Source organism: Phoca vitulina, unplaced genomic scaffold (assembly GCF_004348235.1).
Source record: "Phoca vitulina isolate PV1807 unplaced genomic scaffold, GSC_HSeal_1.0 scaffold51, whole genome shotgun sequence".
Classification (NCBI taxonomy): domain Eukaryota; kingdom Metazoa; phylum Chordata; class Mammalia; order Carnivora; family Phocidae; genus Phoca; species Phoca vitulina.
Genome location: NW_022589754.1, coordinates 8,879,253 through 8,898,112, shown reverse-complemented (window position 1 = coordinate 8,898,112; position 18,860 = coordinate 8,879,253). Strand labels below are relative to the sequence as shown.

Here is an 18,860-nt window from a genome sequence, read left to right as displayed (position 1 = left end):
TAAATCTGGGGGTGTCTTTGGGTCTAAAATGAATCTCTTGCAGATTGATGGGTTTTGCTTTTTTATCCAATCTGATACCCTGTGTCTTTTGATTGGGGTATTTCATCCATTTACATTTAGAGTAACTATTGAAAGATATGAATTTGTTGCCATTGTATTACCTGTAAAGTCACTGTTTCTAACTGTCTGTGCTAACTGCAGTAAAACTCTTTTAACCATCCAAAAGCTAGTTCACATACTTTTTCTCCAACTGACTTAGGTACTTACTGTCCACTGACAACTAGTGCATTTTCCAGAACCCCCAACTCTTTGTATGGCAAACTACTTTAGATTAATATTTGTTTTCCCCAACATATTCATGTATAACTAAAGGAAAGGATTCTGCTTTGACATTTGCAAGTACATTCCTGTATAGATTTTCAAAAAAAGTCTGTTGCACCCCATTCATATGTAAGGCTGCTATTTCCACTGCGTCTTCCTAGAATTCCCCTGTGCTTCATGAGGTCTGTTTAAGGTCAGAAAAATGAGATTGAATTGAATTAACTTGTAAAGCAAAAGTAGCAGTGATATAATGTGAAAGCACTTAGTGTTATCAATGGTGATTTATGTGGATCCCAGTGACAGATCCTTAAGGCTATACTTTCCAGGGCACATTCATAATTTGATTGCTAAAAATAAAAGGACACTTACCTTTTCTGCCTTTACCAGCTCTCCCTCTCCTCCTTCAGTCAAAAGCCCGTATGATATAGTGTATATTAGTAACTTTTCTTCTTTTTTCTTTCCTTTAAAAGATATTTTACTAAGTATTTAGTCTTCTAGGCCCAGAGACAGATTTATTGTGAAGCTTATGTTTCATAGCCTCTCGCTTGCATTGACCCCTTCTGAGACTCTGGAAGGAGTCTCAGTTTGTTCACATGGTTATATGCTTTTGCAAAAGTAAAATATTTTAACCACAAACATTTAAGTCCATTGTCTATTTCTACTTAGCCCTCTGGTAGACTTTCCCTTTGTGTTGAGTGGTATTGGATTTGCCATGGGCATTTTGGGGTATCTAACTAAGAGAAGGTTGAGTTGGGGATGTTTGGTTTGGGGTTAGTAGGATATTTGGCCAAATGTGGTTCTTTTTTTTTTAAAGATTTTACTTATTTATTTGACAGAGAGACACAGCAAGAGAGGGGACACAAGCAGGAGGAGTGGGAGAGGGAGAAGCAGGCTTCCCGCGGAGCAGGATGTGGGGCTCGATCCCAGGACGCTGGGATCATGACCTGAGCCAAAGGCAGATGCTTAATGACTGAGCCACCCAGGCGCCCCTGGCCAAATGTGGTTCTTAGTCACTTCTGTATATAGTGAAATTTTTCCTAGGAATTCTGGTGTGGGAATGTCTTCCAATAATACCCCTACCACCCATATGCCAACTTCTGACATAAAGGTGTAGGGCCCAGTGTAAAAATGGTAAAATGATTGTTATCAATTCAAAGAGTTGGGGCACCTGGGTGGCTCAGTCGGTTAAGCATCTGCCTTCCGCTCCAGTCATGATCCTGGGGTCCTGGGATCGAGCCCTGCATCGGGCTCCCTACTCAGCGGAGAGCCTGCTTCTTCCTCTCCCTCTGCCTACCACTCCCCCTGCTTGTGCTTGCTCTCTGTCAAATAAATAAATAAAAATCTTTATAAAAAAAACCCCCAAAATATTTAATACTTACTAATCACTACACAAGTAAAGTTCTCTGAAATTCTCTGTAATCTTACAGTACATATATGAAAGAGACTTGATAGTTTTCCCAAATTTGACGACAGCTCTAAAAATTTATTTATTTATTTATTTTTTTTTTAAAGATTTTATTTATTTATTTGACAGAGAGAGAGACAGCGAGAGAGAGAAGGGAACACAAGCAGGGGAAGTGGGAGAGGGAGAAGCAGGCCTCCCGCCGAGCAGGGAGCCCGATGCGGGGCTCGATCCCAGGACCCTGGGATCATGACCTGAGCCGAAGGCAGACGCTTAATGACTGAGCCACCCAGGCGCCCCCAGCTCTAAAAATTTATTAATATTTACTTGTGACATTGAAAGGAACTTTACTAAGCTATCATTAATAAAAAATATTTTGACGTACGAGAATAACTAAATTATCATTCTTTTCTCTATATAGAAAATGACTTTATAAAGTTATTATCAAATGAAGCAGGAGAGTATACAGTGAAAATATAGGAAAAGAAAATATAGAGGTGTATCACCATTTTATGATATTTGGTGGCTTTCTAAAATTTGTAACTTGTTATTTTGTTACTCATTCAGAATATTTACTTTTGTACAGAATTTTGTTATAGTTTTATATTATTTTTTATAAAATATTTTATTTATTTATTTGAGAGAGAGAGAGAGTGAGAGAGATCATGAGAGCAGGACGAGGGGCAGAGGGAGAAGCAGACTCCCCGCTGAGCAGGGAGCCCGACATGGGGCTCGTTCCCAGGACGCTGGGATCATGACCTGAGCTGAAGGCAGACACTTAACCAACTAAGCCACCCAGGCTTCCCTAGTTTTGTATTATTTTTCTTAAGGAAAGCCCTTAAAATGTTTGCGTTTCAGAGGCCACAAAAGATGGATTCATTTCTTTCTAGGCATCACATAGAAAATTGTCCTGTGCAAACGTAATTTATCGTCAGAATGCAGCTCAACATGTTAATAATACATAAATATTGGTCACTTTTTAAAGACTGTTAAGGTTTCAAATTTCTGGATCATAGTTACAGCTGAGATTATAGTTAAGATTAATGTGCAGTCAATTTAGAAAACAAATTTGGAGGGGCACCTGGGTGACTCAGTTGGTTAAGTGTCCAACTCTTGGTTTTGGCTCAGGTCATGATCTTAGGGTCCTGAGATAGAGCCCTGCCTTGGTCAGAGTCAGCTTGAGATTCTTTCCCTTCCTCCCTCTCCCTCCCTCTCTGCTCCTTCCCTGGCTTGTGGACACTTGTGCTCTCTCTCTCTAAAATAAATAAATAAAATCTTAAAAAAAAAGAAGGAAAACAGATTTAGAGAGGACATTTTTTCAACTAAGTCAAGGCGTTCTTTCCTGTGTTTGGAATAAAACTCTGAAATGAAGTAATGTGATTGTGATGTTAAATTGAGTGGGGTTGTTTTATTGAAAAAATGCTACAGTGGAACAGATTAGAGCTTTAATTAACAGAATTCAAGGAGAGTTGAATAGTCAAGAGGTCTCTAATTTTGTAATAAGTAGAATTAATGTGATTATTTCTCTTTGCAGCATCAGCATTTAAATACATTTTGGAAATTGTGTCTTACCTTGTAAAGTTTGTAAATGAGTATAATACTCTTGTTTGTCTTATCCATGTGAAGACTGTAGACTTTAAAGAGATTAACCCAAAGTTTAATTTAATCACTCAGTGGTCTGTTCAGGGGAAAAATAAAATGGGCAGATAACGTGAAGGTCTTTCTCTGCAATTATTTGGCCTTTTTGAAAGGGGAAATGTAAAAACAAATTTAATTAGGTATAAGTATGGAATGACTCCAAAGATTAATGCCTTATTACCAAATTACTTTTGTCCTTGAAATTTATACTGCTAGCATTTTGAGTGCTTTTCCCCTTTACTCAGATAAAGGCTGCAATCCATACGCCTAATTTAGACTATCCTTTAAAAAATGGCCACCTAGATGCTAGCAGTTAACCAAATTCATCCTGTGGACCAATACATTCCTTGCTCCCCTTAACTGTTTTTTTTTTTTTTTAATTTAAGTATAGTTGATATACATAACTGTTTTTTATTATTGAAAAAGTAACACGGGGCACCTGGGTGGCTCAGTCGTTGAGCGTCTGCCTTCGGCTCAGGTCATGATCCCAGGGTCCTGGGATCGAGCCCCACATCGGGCTCCCCGCTCAGCGGGAAGCCTGCTTCTCCCTCTCCCACTCCCCCTGCCTGTGTTCCCTCTTTCGCTGTGTCTCTCTCTGTCAAATAAATAAATAAATAAAATCTTTAAAAAAAAAAAAAAAAAAAGAAAAAGTAACACAAATAATACAGAGTAAAATCCCCCTCCCAACAGAAACCAGTTATGTTTGCTAATGTATGTATCCTTCCAGAAATAGACTATGAATGTAAAATGTTTTACCTGTATATATGTGTCTCTATATAGACATCCATCTATCTATCTAAAAATGGAAGCATATATCCACTGAGAAAAGAGGAAGAACTGAAATAAAACAAAAGCATTTATTTGGGGTCTCAGAATTACAATTCTGGAAGCACAGATTTAGGTCACAACCCAAATTGTGTTCCTCTAGGGAACAAAAGTCAGTGGTTTTTAAAGACAAAGAGGAACACTTGTATACATTGTTTACAAAGAATTTTGATTGGTATTGGTATCAGAAAACTAATTTTGGCTAAACATAATTGATTGCTAAGGCTATCATATCACTAAGCAAAAGTCTGTTAATGTAAGTTGCAGATGTTTATGCAGAGTCCCTGGAATATTTGTGGTTTGGCCCAGTTCAGAAATTCATGGTTCCACCAGGTGAGGACATGTATAAGGCCCACCTCCTTAATAGCCTCCTGGCTCCATTTTAAAACACCTTGACATGAGTGACTCCATTTTCTTTCACCTTTCACATATACTATATATTTTATATATATATAATATACACATATTATATGTATATATTATCTGTACCTTGCTTTTCTCACTTAGCAAATATATCTTAGAGATTGTTCCATATCAGCATATAGAGATGAAATTTTTTTTATTTCTACTTGGAACATTTCCTGACTTTTCTATGGCAAATGATAGAGCATTGAACATTCTGTTTTTCAAACATTGTATTAGAATAAAACAGGCATTTTGCTTAATTCCTAGGTAATAATTATCCATCATGAAGATGTAGAGTCAGTTATTCAAAAAGGGTTAGGTTTCTGATTGAGTTGAACTTTACCCCAAATTTCAAAACAAGGTCAAATTCAATATAGAAATCTAGTAGTGGAGGAATGGTATGGACAGGGAGTTTCACTATTAACTTTGTATAATTTTGTATTTAAATATTTCATAATGACTAACCATGCATTCATTGAATAATTTTTGAACAAATGATAATAGCAATGAAAACAGTGCTACAACTTAAAAAAAATCTTTTTTTTTTTTTAAAAGATTTTATTTATTTATTTGACAGAGAAAGACACAGCGAGAGAGGGAATACAGCAGGGGGAGTGGGAGAGGGAGAAGCAGGCTTCCCGCCGAGCAGGGAGCCTGATGTGGGGCTCGATCCCAGGACCTGGAATCATGACCTGAGCCGAAGGCAGACGCTTAACGACTGAGCCACCCAGGCGCCCCCCCAACTTAAAAAAAATCTAATAAAATCTCTGCATCTTTTTCATTTTAAGGTACTTGGTTTTTGAATTTTTTTTATAAAATAAAAACTTTAATCAATTTTAACAAACGTATCACACTGAATGTAATACATTAAGCAATAATAGGGGATACTATAAAGGAAGAGTTTTATGCGAAATCTGTACTATCTGTTCAGTATTCTTTTTTTCCCAGTGTTTATTTAAATTCTGATTAGTTGGGGCACCTGGGTGGCGCAGTTGGTTAAGTGGCTGCCTTTGGCTCAGGTCATGATCCCAGGGTCTGGGGATCGAGCCCCACGTCAGGCTCCCTGCTCAGCGGGGAGCCTGCTTCTCTCTCTCCCTCTGCCTGCTGCTCTACCTACTTGTACGTTCTCTCTATCTCTCTGTCAAATAAATAAATAAATAAATAAAATCTTCAAAAAACCTAAATTCTGGTTAGTTAATAATGTATTATTCGTTTCAGGTATACAATATAGTGATTCAGCACTTCCATACAACACTTGGTGCTAATCCCAACAAGTGCACTCCTTAATCCATCAACTATTTAACCCATCTCCCCACCCACCTCCCCTCTGGTAACCATCTCTTTGTTCTCCATAGTTAAGAGTCTGTTTCTTGGTTTGCCTCCCTCTCTCTCTCTTCCCCCCACCCTTTGCTCATTTGTTTTGTTTCTTAAATTCTACATATGAGTGAAATCATATGGTATTTGTCTTTCTCTGACTGACTTATTTCGCTTAGCATAATACTCTAGCTCCATCCATATTGTTGTAAATGGCAAGATTTCATTCTTTTTTTATGGCTGAGTGATATTCCTTTGTTCCATATCTTTATCCATTCATCAGTCAGTGGACACTTGGGCTGTTTCCATAATTTAGCTAGTGCAGATAATGCTGCTGTTAAACATCGGGTACATGTATCCCTTTGAATTAGTATTTTTGTATTATTTGGGTAAATACCTAGTAGTGCAATTTCTGGGTCATAGGGTAGTTCTATTTTTAACTTTTTGAGGACCCTCCATACTGTTTTCCAGAGTGGCTGCACCAGTTTGCATTCCCACCAAGAGTGCAAGAGCATTCTCCTTTCTCCGCATCCTTGCCAACATCTGTTGTTTCTTGTGTTGTTGATTTTAGCCATTCTGACAGGTGTGAGGTGGTATCTCATTGTGGTTTTGATTTGTATTTCCCTGATGATGAGTGATGTTGAGCATCTTTTCATGTGTCTGTTGGCCATCTGTATGTCTTCTTTGGAAAAATGTCTATTCATGTCTTCTGCCCATTTTTTATTTGGATTATTATTATTTTTTTGGTGTTGAGTTTGATAAGTTCTTTACATATTTTGGATCCTAACGCTTTATCGGATATGCTGTTTGCAAATATCTTCTCCCATTCAGTAGGTTGCCTTTCTGTTTTGTTGATGGCTTGTTTCCTTTGCTGTGTAAAAGCTTTTCATTCTGGTGTAGTCCCAATAGTTTATTTTTGTTTTTGTTTCCCTTGCCTTAGGAGACATATCTAGAAAAATGTTGCGATGGCCCATGTCAGAGAAATTACTGCCTGTGTACTTTTCTAGGATTTTTATGGTTTCAGGTCACACGTTTAGGTCTTTAATCCATTTTGAGTTTTTGTATATGGTGTTAAAAAGTGGTCCAGTTTCATTCTTTTACATGTAGTCCAGTTTTCCTAGCACCATTTATTGAAGAGACTCTCTTTCTCATTATACATTCTTGCCTCCTTTGTCATAGACTCGACCATATAAGCGTAGGTTTATTTCTGGGTTTTCTTTTTTTGTAAATTATGTTCAGTTAGCCACTGTATAGTACATCGTTAGTTTTTGATGTAGTGTTCAATGATTCATTAGTTGCGCATAACACCCAGTGCTCCTTACAACGCATGCTATTTCTGGGTTTTCTATTCTGTTCCATTAATCTATGTGTCTGTTTTTGTGCCAGTACCATACAGTTTATATTAATGGCTTTTAATTTTCAGTATCCTATATTGAAGCATCAAAGTAGAGTGTTACTTGATTAATATATACACATTTTTTTCAACAAAGAATAATATAATTTTATTGTGAAATATGTAATCTATATTGGGTTCCTTCTATGTATTTTAAATGGTTTTTAGTTGAGTCAAAACTATTTGTGGTTGGTGACTCAAACATATTAGAAATTCAAGATAAGGGGCACTTGCGTGTCTCAGTCGTTAAGCGTCTGACTTTGGCTCAGGTCATGGTTCCAGGGTCCTGGGATCGAGCCCCACATCAGGCTCCCTGCTCAGCGGGAAGCCTGCTTCTCCCTCTCTCACTCCCCCCTGCTTGTGTTCCCTCTCTCACTGTCTCTCTCTCTGTCAAAATAAATAAATAAAATCTCTAATAAAAAAAATAAAATTAAAAAAAGAAATTCAAGATAACTGATGAATCATTTCACTTTTCTGACTTCAGTCTATATAAAATGATAGAATCCTTTCAAGCTCTGAAAAACCCCTGATTACCTTTATGTTGAGTTGTTATGAAAATGTAAGAAAGTGAGCTTTCTTAGGAAAATGAAGCTCTTTGAGTTAGGGTGATTTGTCCAAGGTTCTAGCTTTCATCCTACTTGAGAGCAAATTATATAGAAGTCACATGCAGATTAAGTATACTGTGCTTGAATTTCATGTTTTAGGCATTTCAGTAGATAAAGAATACCATTCTCATTAAAATAATGGATCTTTATAATTTCTATGGACATTTAGCACCCTCTACTCTACTATTAATGCTATTGAGACCACAGAATATGTTTGATTTATTTTCTTTTCTTCTCTTCCACTCCTGCCTTCATCTAAATACAGTGAATAGTCTTCCACCTTGAGTCCTTCCTATGAGTCACATTCATAATTTATAGACTGGTATATGTTTATTTTTATTTTAATGGAAAAATAGTTCTTATAAAAATAGAAATAACAACATTGGTTCTTTTTTAAATTTTATTTTATTTAAATTCAATTAGCTAACATATAGAGCATCATTAGTTTCAGATGTAGAGTTCAGTAATTCATCAGTTGCACGTAACACCCAGTGCTCATTACATCAAGTGCCCTCCTTAACTCCCGTCACCCAGTTACCCCATCCCTCCATCCACCTCCTGTCCAGCAACCCTCAGTTTCTTTCCCATAGTTAAGAGTCTCTCATGGTTTGTCTCCCTCTCTGATTTCTTCCCATTCACTTTTTCCCTCTCTTCCCCTATGATCCTCTGCATTGTTTCTTATATTCTCTTTTTTAAAGATTTTATTTATTTATTTGAGAGAGAGAGGGAGAGAGAGTGAGCACGAGTCAGGGGGAGGGGCAGATGGAGAAGCAGACTTCCGCTGGGCGGGGAGCCCGACACGGGCCTTGATCCCAGGACCCTGAGATCATGACCTGAGCTGAAGGCAGACGCCTAACCGACTGAGCCACCCAGGCACCCCTGTTTCTTATATTCTTCATATGAGTGAAACCATATGATAATTGTCTTTCTCTGATTGACTTATTTTGCATAATAGCCTCCAGTTCCATTCATGTCAATACAAATAGTAGGTATTCATCCTTTCTGATGGCTGAGTAATATTCCATTGTGTGTGTGTATATATGTATATACACACATCACATCTTCTTTATCCATTCGTCTGTTGAAGGCCATCTCAGCTCTTTCCACAGTTTGGCTACTGTGGACATTGCTGCTATGAACATTGGGGTGCAGGTGCCCCTTCAGATCACTACATTTGTATCTTTGGGGTAAATACCTAGTAGTGCAGTTAACAGCATTGGTTCTTAATGAAAGATTGAGAGAAAAAGATAAGCTTTTGAAACTTTGGAACAATGTGGTGAATAGGTGGAGGTGGTTTTCATTGGCGGGGATAATGTGAAAGAGTTAAGCCGACCCAGAATCATACTGCTACCAGCAATTTCCGGGTTTACAGAGTCAGTGCTTGTTTTTGCTCACCATTGTATCCCTAGCAACTAGCACAGTGCCAGGCACACAACAGACACTCAGTAAGTATTTGTTGAATAAATAAATATTATTTTAGCTTCCTGCCAAAGGATTTGGTATCCAGAAAGGTATTGTGATAATCACTATGTGAATTTCCTCTTAAAAGAAACAAAGGTACTGCTTGTTTTTGTTTCCTTTGAGACTTTAGGCTTGAAAAGTCTCTTTGATATCTAACTCTTAGATATTCTTAGATATCTAACAGTCAGAGGAAAAGTTACCCCAAAGGGGAACATTTTTGTTTGTGCTAAGTGTGGTTGGCCAGCTTTAAAACACACAAAAAGAAGTTACTAAATGAGGAAGTGTTTTTAGTCCACAGCATGAAAACAACATAGAGTAATATAACTTTTGTAAGTAGTATTTTATATACATAGTTGCCTTATTTCCTTATGTCTTTTATAATTAGAAGATAGGCCAATGCAGTAGAAATTATAGCAAGCCATCTAGTGAGAAAGTGATTTTTGCTTATAAAGTCAGTTTTAAGTACAGTTTCTCATCGGGAATGTTGGTAAATTAACATTTTTTGGGGAGGTGGAAATTAGCTCAAAACCAGATCTTTTTTAAAAAGATACCACATACAGTGTATTTAAAGATAAAGAGAAAGTAAATTTCCACCCTTTCAAAAAAGTTTGGTACTTTATCATAAAAAAGTATAGTAGTACCTGGAGCAGTACTGTCCAATGCAATGTACTTCAATTATGGAAATGTTCTATGTATACCCAGTACCATATAGCAGCCACTTAGCCACAGTGGCTGTTGAACACTTGAAATGTAGCCAATACAACTAACTGAATTTTTTTATCTTTTTTTTTTGTTTGTTTAAGACAATTATCATACAGTAAAATTAACTTCTTTTTGGTATATGGTTCTATGATTTCATTTTCTTAGTTTGGTGAATTTTAACACATGTATAGATTCATTTAACTACCACCACAGCCAGGACACTAATAGTCCCATCACGCCAAAAAACTCTCCTGTGCTGCCCCTTTATAGTCACTCCTTTCCCACCCCTCATCTGTTCTCCAGCTTCCTCTTTAGTTTGAATGTTTACATTTTTTTTATTTTTTTAAAGATATTTATTTATTTGGGAAAGAGAGAGAACACAAGAAGGGGAAGGGCCAGAAGGAGAGGGAGAAACAGACTCCTCGCTGAGCAAGGAGCCTGATGTGAGGCTTGATCTCAGGACCCTGGGATCATGACCTGAGCCAAAGGCAGATGCTTAACCGACTGAGCCACCCAGGTGCCCCTGTTTAAATTTTTTTTAAAAAAACATTTTATTTATTTGAGAGAGACAGAGAGAGAGAGTGTGTGTGCATGAATTGGGGGGAGGGGTAGAGGGATAGAAGCAGACTCCCGGCTGAGCAGGGAGCCCAACCCAATCCCAGGACCCTGAGATCATGACTGAGCTGAAGCAGATGCTTAACCGACTGAGCCACCCAGGTGCCCCGAATATTAAATTTTTTAAAGTAATTTTCTTAATCAGAAAATCATTGACTTCAGTAGACTCAGAGTTTAAAAGAAAATCTCTTTAGAGATACAAAAACACAAAAGCCTTCATTTTATAGTGACTATATTTTATTGCATCTCTTTCAAAAGTATATGTCTGAACTACATGTAGTTTGGCTATACTGCAGCTTATTCATGAGAAATGTTATGTGGCATACTCCAAGATAAAATTTTTAAATTATTTTCCCACTTCTGTTTTGGATCCCTTATGCTAGTGATCTCTTCCATAACTAAGAGCAAGCTGACCAACTAGAATTATCGGTCTTAGAATCTTTTTTGTTCCATGGGTACATTTTAAGATTCCACCAAATATCTAGCCATTGATTACCAAGCTAAAGGAAGAAATAAAAATATTAAGTTCATTAATATAAGTGAAAGATTTCACTATATAACTATTGTAGACAGTTTAAAGTGAGACTTCCTACTCAATTACTTTTTTAAGTAGACTCAACACCCAGTATGGAGCCTAATGCAGGGCCTCAACTCACGACCCTGAGATCAAGACCTGAGCTGAGATCAAGAGTTGGACACTTAACTGACTGAGCCACCCAGACGCCCTGATTTTTAATTACTTTTAATTATATTTTGGGATTGCTTTTATTTATGGAACAAAGATTTTCACCAGGAATCTATAGTAATAATAATGCCCATATTTTTAAAAGATTTTGTCAGAGAGAGAGCACAAGCAGGGGGAGTGGCAGAGGGACAGGGAGAAGCAGGCTCCCCACTGAGCAAGGAGCCCGATGCGGGACTTGATCCCAGGACCCTAGGATCATGACCTGAGCAAAGGCAGACACTTAACCGACTGAGCCCCCCAGGCATCCCAATAATGCCCATATTTTAACTGCCTTTAGAACATTAATACCCTACCACCTCTCAAAATCAGTGGGTCTAAAACTAAATTTATCATCTTTCTTTTCCCTCCACTCTAATCTCTTAACTTCCTCCAGTTTTCCTCCTCTATCTCTGATAATAGTTAATGGCAACACCATCTATACATTGGCCCACACTGTAAACATATAAGTCATTCTAATCATCTCCTTTATTATCTATGATGTCCTTACTAGTTCTTGCCCTCCCAAATGTATGTTGGAACTGCCCCTTTTACTTTAGCCCCAGTGTTCATGCCTTAATTCAGATCTTCTCCGTACCACTGTGCAATTGCAATAGTCTCCTGATTTTCCATCCTGTGTCACTCCATTCTACCCCAAATGTCTCCAGAATGATTCTTCTCTAAAATGCTAATGCAATCATGTCATTCCCCTGCTTAACTTTTCCATAGACCCTATTACCAGTACGATAAATTGCAAACCATTATTGGCATAAAAGGGGCCCCATAATAAATCAGTTGCCTAATTCTCTCGCTTATGATCTTTATCTACTTTATCCATTTGTCTGGAATTCCTGCCTCGTGTCCTTGCTGATTTCTGTTTGTCCTTTTACATTAAGATATTATCTAAGAAGCCTTTTCTGACCCATATTCCCAGGGATGAATACATGTCTGTTTTCTGTATTTTCTGTTCTAGTATTGCTCCCTGTGACTGTCATGCTCAGCTTTGTATCTTGAGAATCCTAGTTCCTGGCACATATAATAGGTGCTCAATAAATATTAGTTGTTCAGTGTTTACCTTTAACTCACTGCTATAAAGAACTACTTTCTTACGTATTTACTCATATGATCCTTTTAACAACCCAGCCCTAGAAGAATATAGGACATATTTCCCCATTTTTCAGATGGTAGAATTAATTAGTGTGATTTGTTATTAAGTGGAGAATTTTCAATGGAATGCAAATCTTCTGACTCCCAGCCCAGTAATTGTGTGTTTGTGTATATGTGTTTGTGTGTATGACTACATCATTAATTTTTGTAAGGTGTCGGCCAAAGATATGCATGCAATCATGGTAGTAGTTAAATTATATACAGTAGCTGAGCTTTAGGAATCCAATCATTGTTTTTATCATTGAATCAGGTGAAACAATAAAGATGTTCTTATTTTGAATAAAAGTAATACTAGGCTGTAGTAACTTAGAAGGTTATAGGAATATATGCTACAAAATCCTACAATACTACCTTTAATCATAAACTAGCATGCTTATATCTTTTCTTCCAAAGTTATCTTAACTGAACATCTTAAAATTTAAACTTCATATCACCTTTTATTTTCTGCAGCTGATCCTGTTTCCTTTATTATCTTTTGAATTGGTAGAGTGTGAAGTATTGAAATAATTTGTGAAAGGAGATAGTAGAGTTGTTTGTACTCTGTTGTGAAATTCTAGGGTGTGTTTGTCCATGTGTATGTTTCAAAAGCCTAATCAGTACTTGAGTCACATACACCTACATATAACTTTATCATTCCTATAAGTACAGAAGACATTTTCTGTTTCTTTCCGAAGAGAATAGTAAAGATGAGACCTAATAGAGAAGCTTCACTTGATTGAATTATTTGTTCCATTCTTCTTGAATGTGGTATGATGATTGCTAATTTTTCAGTTCTAGGTCATGAAATTTAATTAAACTGACTTTTGAAATTTTCTTCCAAAAGGTTTCACTGGAAGAAAAAAATGCAACTATTATTTATGACCCTAAACTACACACTCCAAAGACCCTACTGGAAGCTATTGATGACATGGGCTTTGATGCTATTCTCCACAATCCTAATCCTCTCCCTGTTTTAACTGAGACTGTGTTTCTGACTGTTGCTGCTTCACTGGCTGTGCCATGGGACCATATCCAAAACACATTACTCAAGACCAAGGGTGTGACAGACATTAAAATTTCCCCTCAGCAAAGAACTGTAGTGGTGACAGTAATTCCTTCTATAGTGAATGCCAATCAGATAATAGAGCTGCTTCCAGATCTCAGTTTAGATACAGGAACTCTGGAGAAAAAGTCAGGAACTTGTGAAGATTACAGTATGGCTCAAGCGGGTGAAGTCATGCTGAAGATGAAAGTAGAAGGGATGACCTGCCATTCATGTACCAGCACCATTGAAGGAAAAATTGGGAAGCTGCAAGGTGTTCAGCGAATTAAAGGTAATATATCTTGTGTTATTTGTTTGTTTTGTGAGCTTAATTTTCCGTTTTGGTCATTGAGGTTTTTGCTTTATTCTTAAGCATGGGTTTTGAATCCACTGGACTAAAATACGTACTGCTTCATTGAAGTCTGGGGTACGGTGTGCGTATACCCAGAGTGAATGTGGCTAAAATTAATGATTATAATTAAAAGTTACATGGGTCTTAAATAAGCAGAAAAGGCAGCAGGAATGGCATTTCATGGAGTTCAGGGTTTTTATTTTTTTAAAAGGTATTATTTTTTTATTTGAGAGAGAGAGAGAAACAACATGAGAGGGGAGAGGGTCAGAGGGAGAAGCAGGCTCCCCACTGAGCTGGGAGCCCAATGTGGGACTCGATCCCAGGACTCCGGGATCATGACCCGAGCTGAAGGCAGTCGCTCAACCAACTAGCCACCCAGGCGCCCCGGAGTTCAGGGTTTTTAATGCAACATGCCTGGGGTCCTCTCTACCTCTAATATATTTCTATTCAGGCATGTGGAAACTTGGAGATCATAGATATAGTGGTCATATTTTTTTAGTTTTTTTCAGTCTGTGTCAATAACATTTTCTGAAAAGAACTGAAATAGCTTAAGAAAGGATACTGACAACAAAGACAGAGAAACAATTATGTGTGGTATTGATTTGGTCTACAGAACGTTTTCTGAAGTGGCCTAGGAATAATTAATATCATATTTCTCTTTTTATTAACTAGTTTCCCTGGACAACCAAGAAGCTACTATTGTTTACCAACCTCATCTTATCACAGTAGAGGAAATAAAAAAGCAGATTGAAGCTGTGGGCTTTCCAGCATTCATCAAAAAACAGCCCAAGTACCTCAAGTTGGGAGCTATTGATATAGAACGCCTAAAGAATACACCAGTCAAATCCTCAGAAGGATCACAGCAAAGGAGTCCATCGTATACCAGTGATTCAACAGTCACTTTCATTATAGATGGCATGCATTGTAAATCATGTGTGTTAAATATTGAAAGTGCTTTATCTACACTCCAATATGTAAGCAACATAGTAGTTTCTTTAGAGAATAGATCTGCTATAGTAAAGTACAATGCAAGCTCAGTCACTCCAGAAACCCTGAGAAAAGCAATAGAGGCCGTGTCACCAGGGCAATATAAAGTTAGTATTACAAGTGAAGTTGAGAGTACCTCAAACTCTCCCTCCGGCTCATCTTTTCAAAATATTCCTTTGAACATAGCTAGCCATCCTCTAACTCAAGAAACTGTGATAAACATTGATGGCATGACTTGTAATTCTTGTGTTCAGTCTATTGAGGGTGTCATATCAAAAAAGGCAGGGGTAAAATCCATACGAGTATCTCTTGCAAATGGCAATGGGACTGTTGAGTATGATCCTCTACTAACCACTCCAGAAACCTTGAGAGAAGCAATAGAAGACATGGGATTTGATGCTGCCTTGTCAGGTAATTATCACTTTTTTCTCAGATTCCCCTAATGTTTTTTATTTCCTATTTTGGATTCTTTGGCTTTCATCAATAATAAATGAGTAATAGGCACTGCAATTCCAGTTTTTGGAAGTAAGTCCTATAGAAGTAGTCAGCAATGTGTACAAAGATGCAGAAGGATGTTTGCATAATTATCTGTAATATTTAAAAACTAGTAACATTAAATCATGATACATCCATATGATGAAATGCTATAGAGCCATAATAAATTACAGTACTAAAGATACTTAATACCACAGGAAAGTGTATGAGGTATCTTGTTAAATGAAAAAATAAAAGCTAAAAATCTGTATATTCAGTATGATCAAAATTTTATAAACACATATGTAAGGATTTATACTGTGTAAATGTTGTTCATATATATGAGTGAATAAAATTCCTGGCAGGACATGAACTAAAATTTTAACAGTGGTTATTATATGAGTGGTAGGATAAAGGTGATATTTATTTCCATTGTGCTTGCCTATGTGTTTTGTTTTTTATGACAAGGCTGTATGTGTACATGTATAATGGGAGAAGCAAATGCTGTTTTGACAAGAAAAAAAGGTAGAAATAAATAATAGAATTTTAACTGTAGCTTTAAATTTGGACATTCAAATGAAACTGACTCTAGAACTGCCCCAAAGTCTATTTCCTGCCAGCCCTTACCTTGAACTGAAACCAAAAATGAATATTCAATGAATTTGCCTATGGGAACTTGTTATTTTGAACTAGAATTGAACCTAGCCTTGAATTAAACTGGAAATGCCCTAATGAAATTACTTGCTGTAAATAAAACAGAAAAATTGTATAACTAATTTCCAGACAATGTTATTAACTTTTGCTATTCTGATTAGAATGAAAGATATCAAATAGCTCTATTCTTTTTTCGAGCTCACTAAAACTGAAAAGCATAAAAAATTAAACACATGCTCAAATTATTGTGGTAGATAAATGTCAGTGGAAGAGGACCCAGAGACATACTAAATATTCTTAATTTTCATACTCATGACAAATGGCAGAAATTATAGAATTCTCACTTTTTAATATAAAGATGTAGTTTGCATACCATAAAATTCACTCTTATTTTTTAAATTTTTTAAAAAAAATTTAGTTTTATTTTTTAAGAGTTTTTATTTTTTTAAAATTTTTAAACTAGTATTATTTTATTATATGCTACCCCAAGGATGGCAAATGTTAAGATGTCTGTGGGGCCATCTCCCATATCAATTGTATCTAAGTTTCTTTCTTTTTTTTTTATGTTCAGTTAGCCAACATACAGTACATCATTAGTTTTTGATGTAGTGTTCAACGATACATTAGTTGCATATAACACCCAGTGCTCATCACCACAGGTGTCCTTCTTAATACCCAACACCTGGGTACCCCATCCCCCACCCCCTCCCTTCTGTAACCCTCAGTTTAGTTCTTGGAGTCCAGAGCCTCTCATGGTTTGTTTCCCTCTCTGATTTCTTCCCGTTCAGTTTTCCCTCCCTTCCCCTATGGTCTTCTGCGCTATTCCTTATGTTCCACATATGAGTGAAACCATATGATAATTGTTTTTCTCTGCTTGACTTATTTCACTTAGCATAACACCCTCCAGTTCCATCCATGTTGATACAAATGGTGGGTATTCATCCTTTCTGATGGCTGAGTAATATTCCATTGTATATATGAACCACATCTTCATTCATTCATCCGTTGAAGGGCGTCTTGTCTCCTTCCACAGTTTGGCTATTGTGGACATTGCTGCTATGAAAATTTGCCCTTTTAAAGTATACAATCCAGTGGTTCTTAGTACATTCAGAGTTTTACAGCCGTTATCGCTATCTAATTTTATAACATTTTCATCACCCCCAAAAGAAACCCCATACCCATTAGCAGTCACTCCTCATTTCCCTTCCCTCTCCCTCAGCTCCTGTTATTTACTGTTCTATATTTTTCTTTATGAATTTGACAACTCTAGGTACCATATAAGTGGAATCATAGAATATTTGTCCTTTTGTGTCATATATGTTTGTAACATATATCAATATTTCATTCCTTTTTATTGCTAAATAGTATTCCATTGTGTGTGTGTGTGTGTGTATACATGTATATATATGTGTATATATATGTATATATAATTCTTTTTTAAAATCAAATCTGATATCTGGCATTATTGTAAGCAAGAACCTCACAGACTTTCAGATTGGACCCCCACATTGGAATTTATCCTACTCATTTGGGTCTGTATTTTGGCAGCTTAAAGTATGGTTCACAGATCAGCAGTGGCAGCACCCTCACTGGGAGCTTGTTAGAACTAGACTCTCTGACCCACTGCATACCCATTAAATAAAAATCTACATTTTAATTTTAATAAGCTCTCCAGGTAATTCATATGCACATTAAAGTTTGAGAAGCACTGGTATAAATAATTTGCTGCAGTGACCTCTATAAATAAACTCTCTGAATTAAATCTATTTTAATATGTTTATTTAATGCAGTGATAATATAATAATTTAAAATGGCATTTAAGAGTTTTTATATAACAGATGTGAGCAGAATAAAAGTAACTTTCCAACAACCTCACATGGCTTCAAAGATAAACTTGAGCAATAGGAGAAATTTTGGTCAGACAAGTAAGAGTACTTGATAGTTTCTAGTACCATGTGTATCATCTACCTAGTCCTCAGGATCCACGAATGCAACATGTTCAATAACTCTTAACAATGGCTTTTACCTTAACCAACTATTGTCAAGGGCGCCAGGAATTGATTGTTCAACAAATAATTACCAGGAGCCTGTTATGTGCCCTACATCTGTTAGGGTTCATAACAAACACATTAATGGCCATGATGAATAGGTAAAAAACCTTGGCACATTGGACGTCACCATAAAAGAATTGATAGAGTTGTGACTACAGTGACCCATATTATTGGGATAAAAGGTTGACAGCAAAAGATTGCATTCTCTATTTCTGCTAGAGATCATTCAGAGTTTAAGATGCCACCAAAATGGTGGCTACCCATTTTCTGAATATCAGTGTCAATGCTGATCCTGGCCTCACAGCCTATCACCATAACCCCTTCCCAGACAGAGAGGGGCTGGCACAATTTGTCTTTATGACATACTAATCCTAGGTGGGCAGTAAAAGTTAAAGGAGATAGAGAAATATGAGGTGCTTTTTTTTCTTCATTGGTGAATTCTTTTTTTAATTTTATTTTTAAAAAATTTAATTCAGGTGTAGTTAACATACAGTGTTACATTAGTTTCAGGTGTACAATATAGTGATTCAGCACTTCCGTACATTACTCGGTGCTCATCACAAGTGCACTCCTTAATCCCTATCACCTATTTAACCCATCCTCCAAACCCTTCTTCTGGTAACCATCTGTTTATCCTCTATAATTAAGAATCTCTTTGTTAATTTGTTTCTCTCTTTTTTGCTCATTTATTTTGTTTCTTAAATTCCACGTATGAGTAAACTCATACAGTATTTGTCTTTCTCTGACTTATT

At 36.7% G+C, this 18,860-nt stretch overlaps 1 protein-coding gene across 3 annotated transcripts in view; it reads left to right on the top strand.

Annotated features, from left to right (window-relative positions):
* The window catches only part of ATP7A (ATPase copper transporting alpha), a 138,363-nt gene that overhangs the window by 66,944 nt on the left and 52,559 nt on the right, over positions 1-18,860 (top strand). For all 3 annotated transcript variants that reach the window (XM_032387832.1, XM_032387830.1, XM_032387833.1), the window contains 2 exons: positions 13,393-13,882; positions 14,615-15,340. In XM_032387832.1, the coding sequence (XP_032243723.1) occupies positions 13,393-13,882; positions 14,615-15,340 (1,216 nt within the window). The remainder of the gene's footprint in view (positions 1-13,392; positions 13,883-14,614; positions 15,341-18,860) is intronic.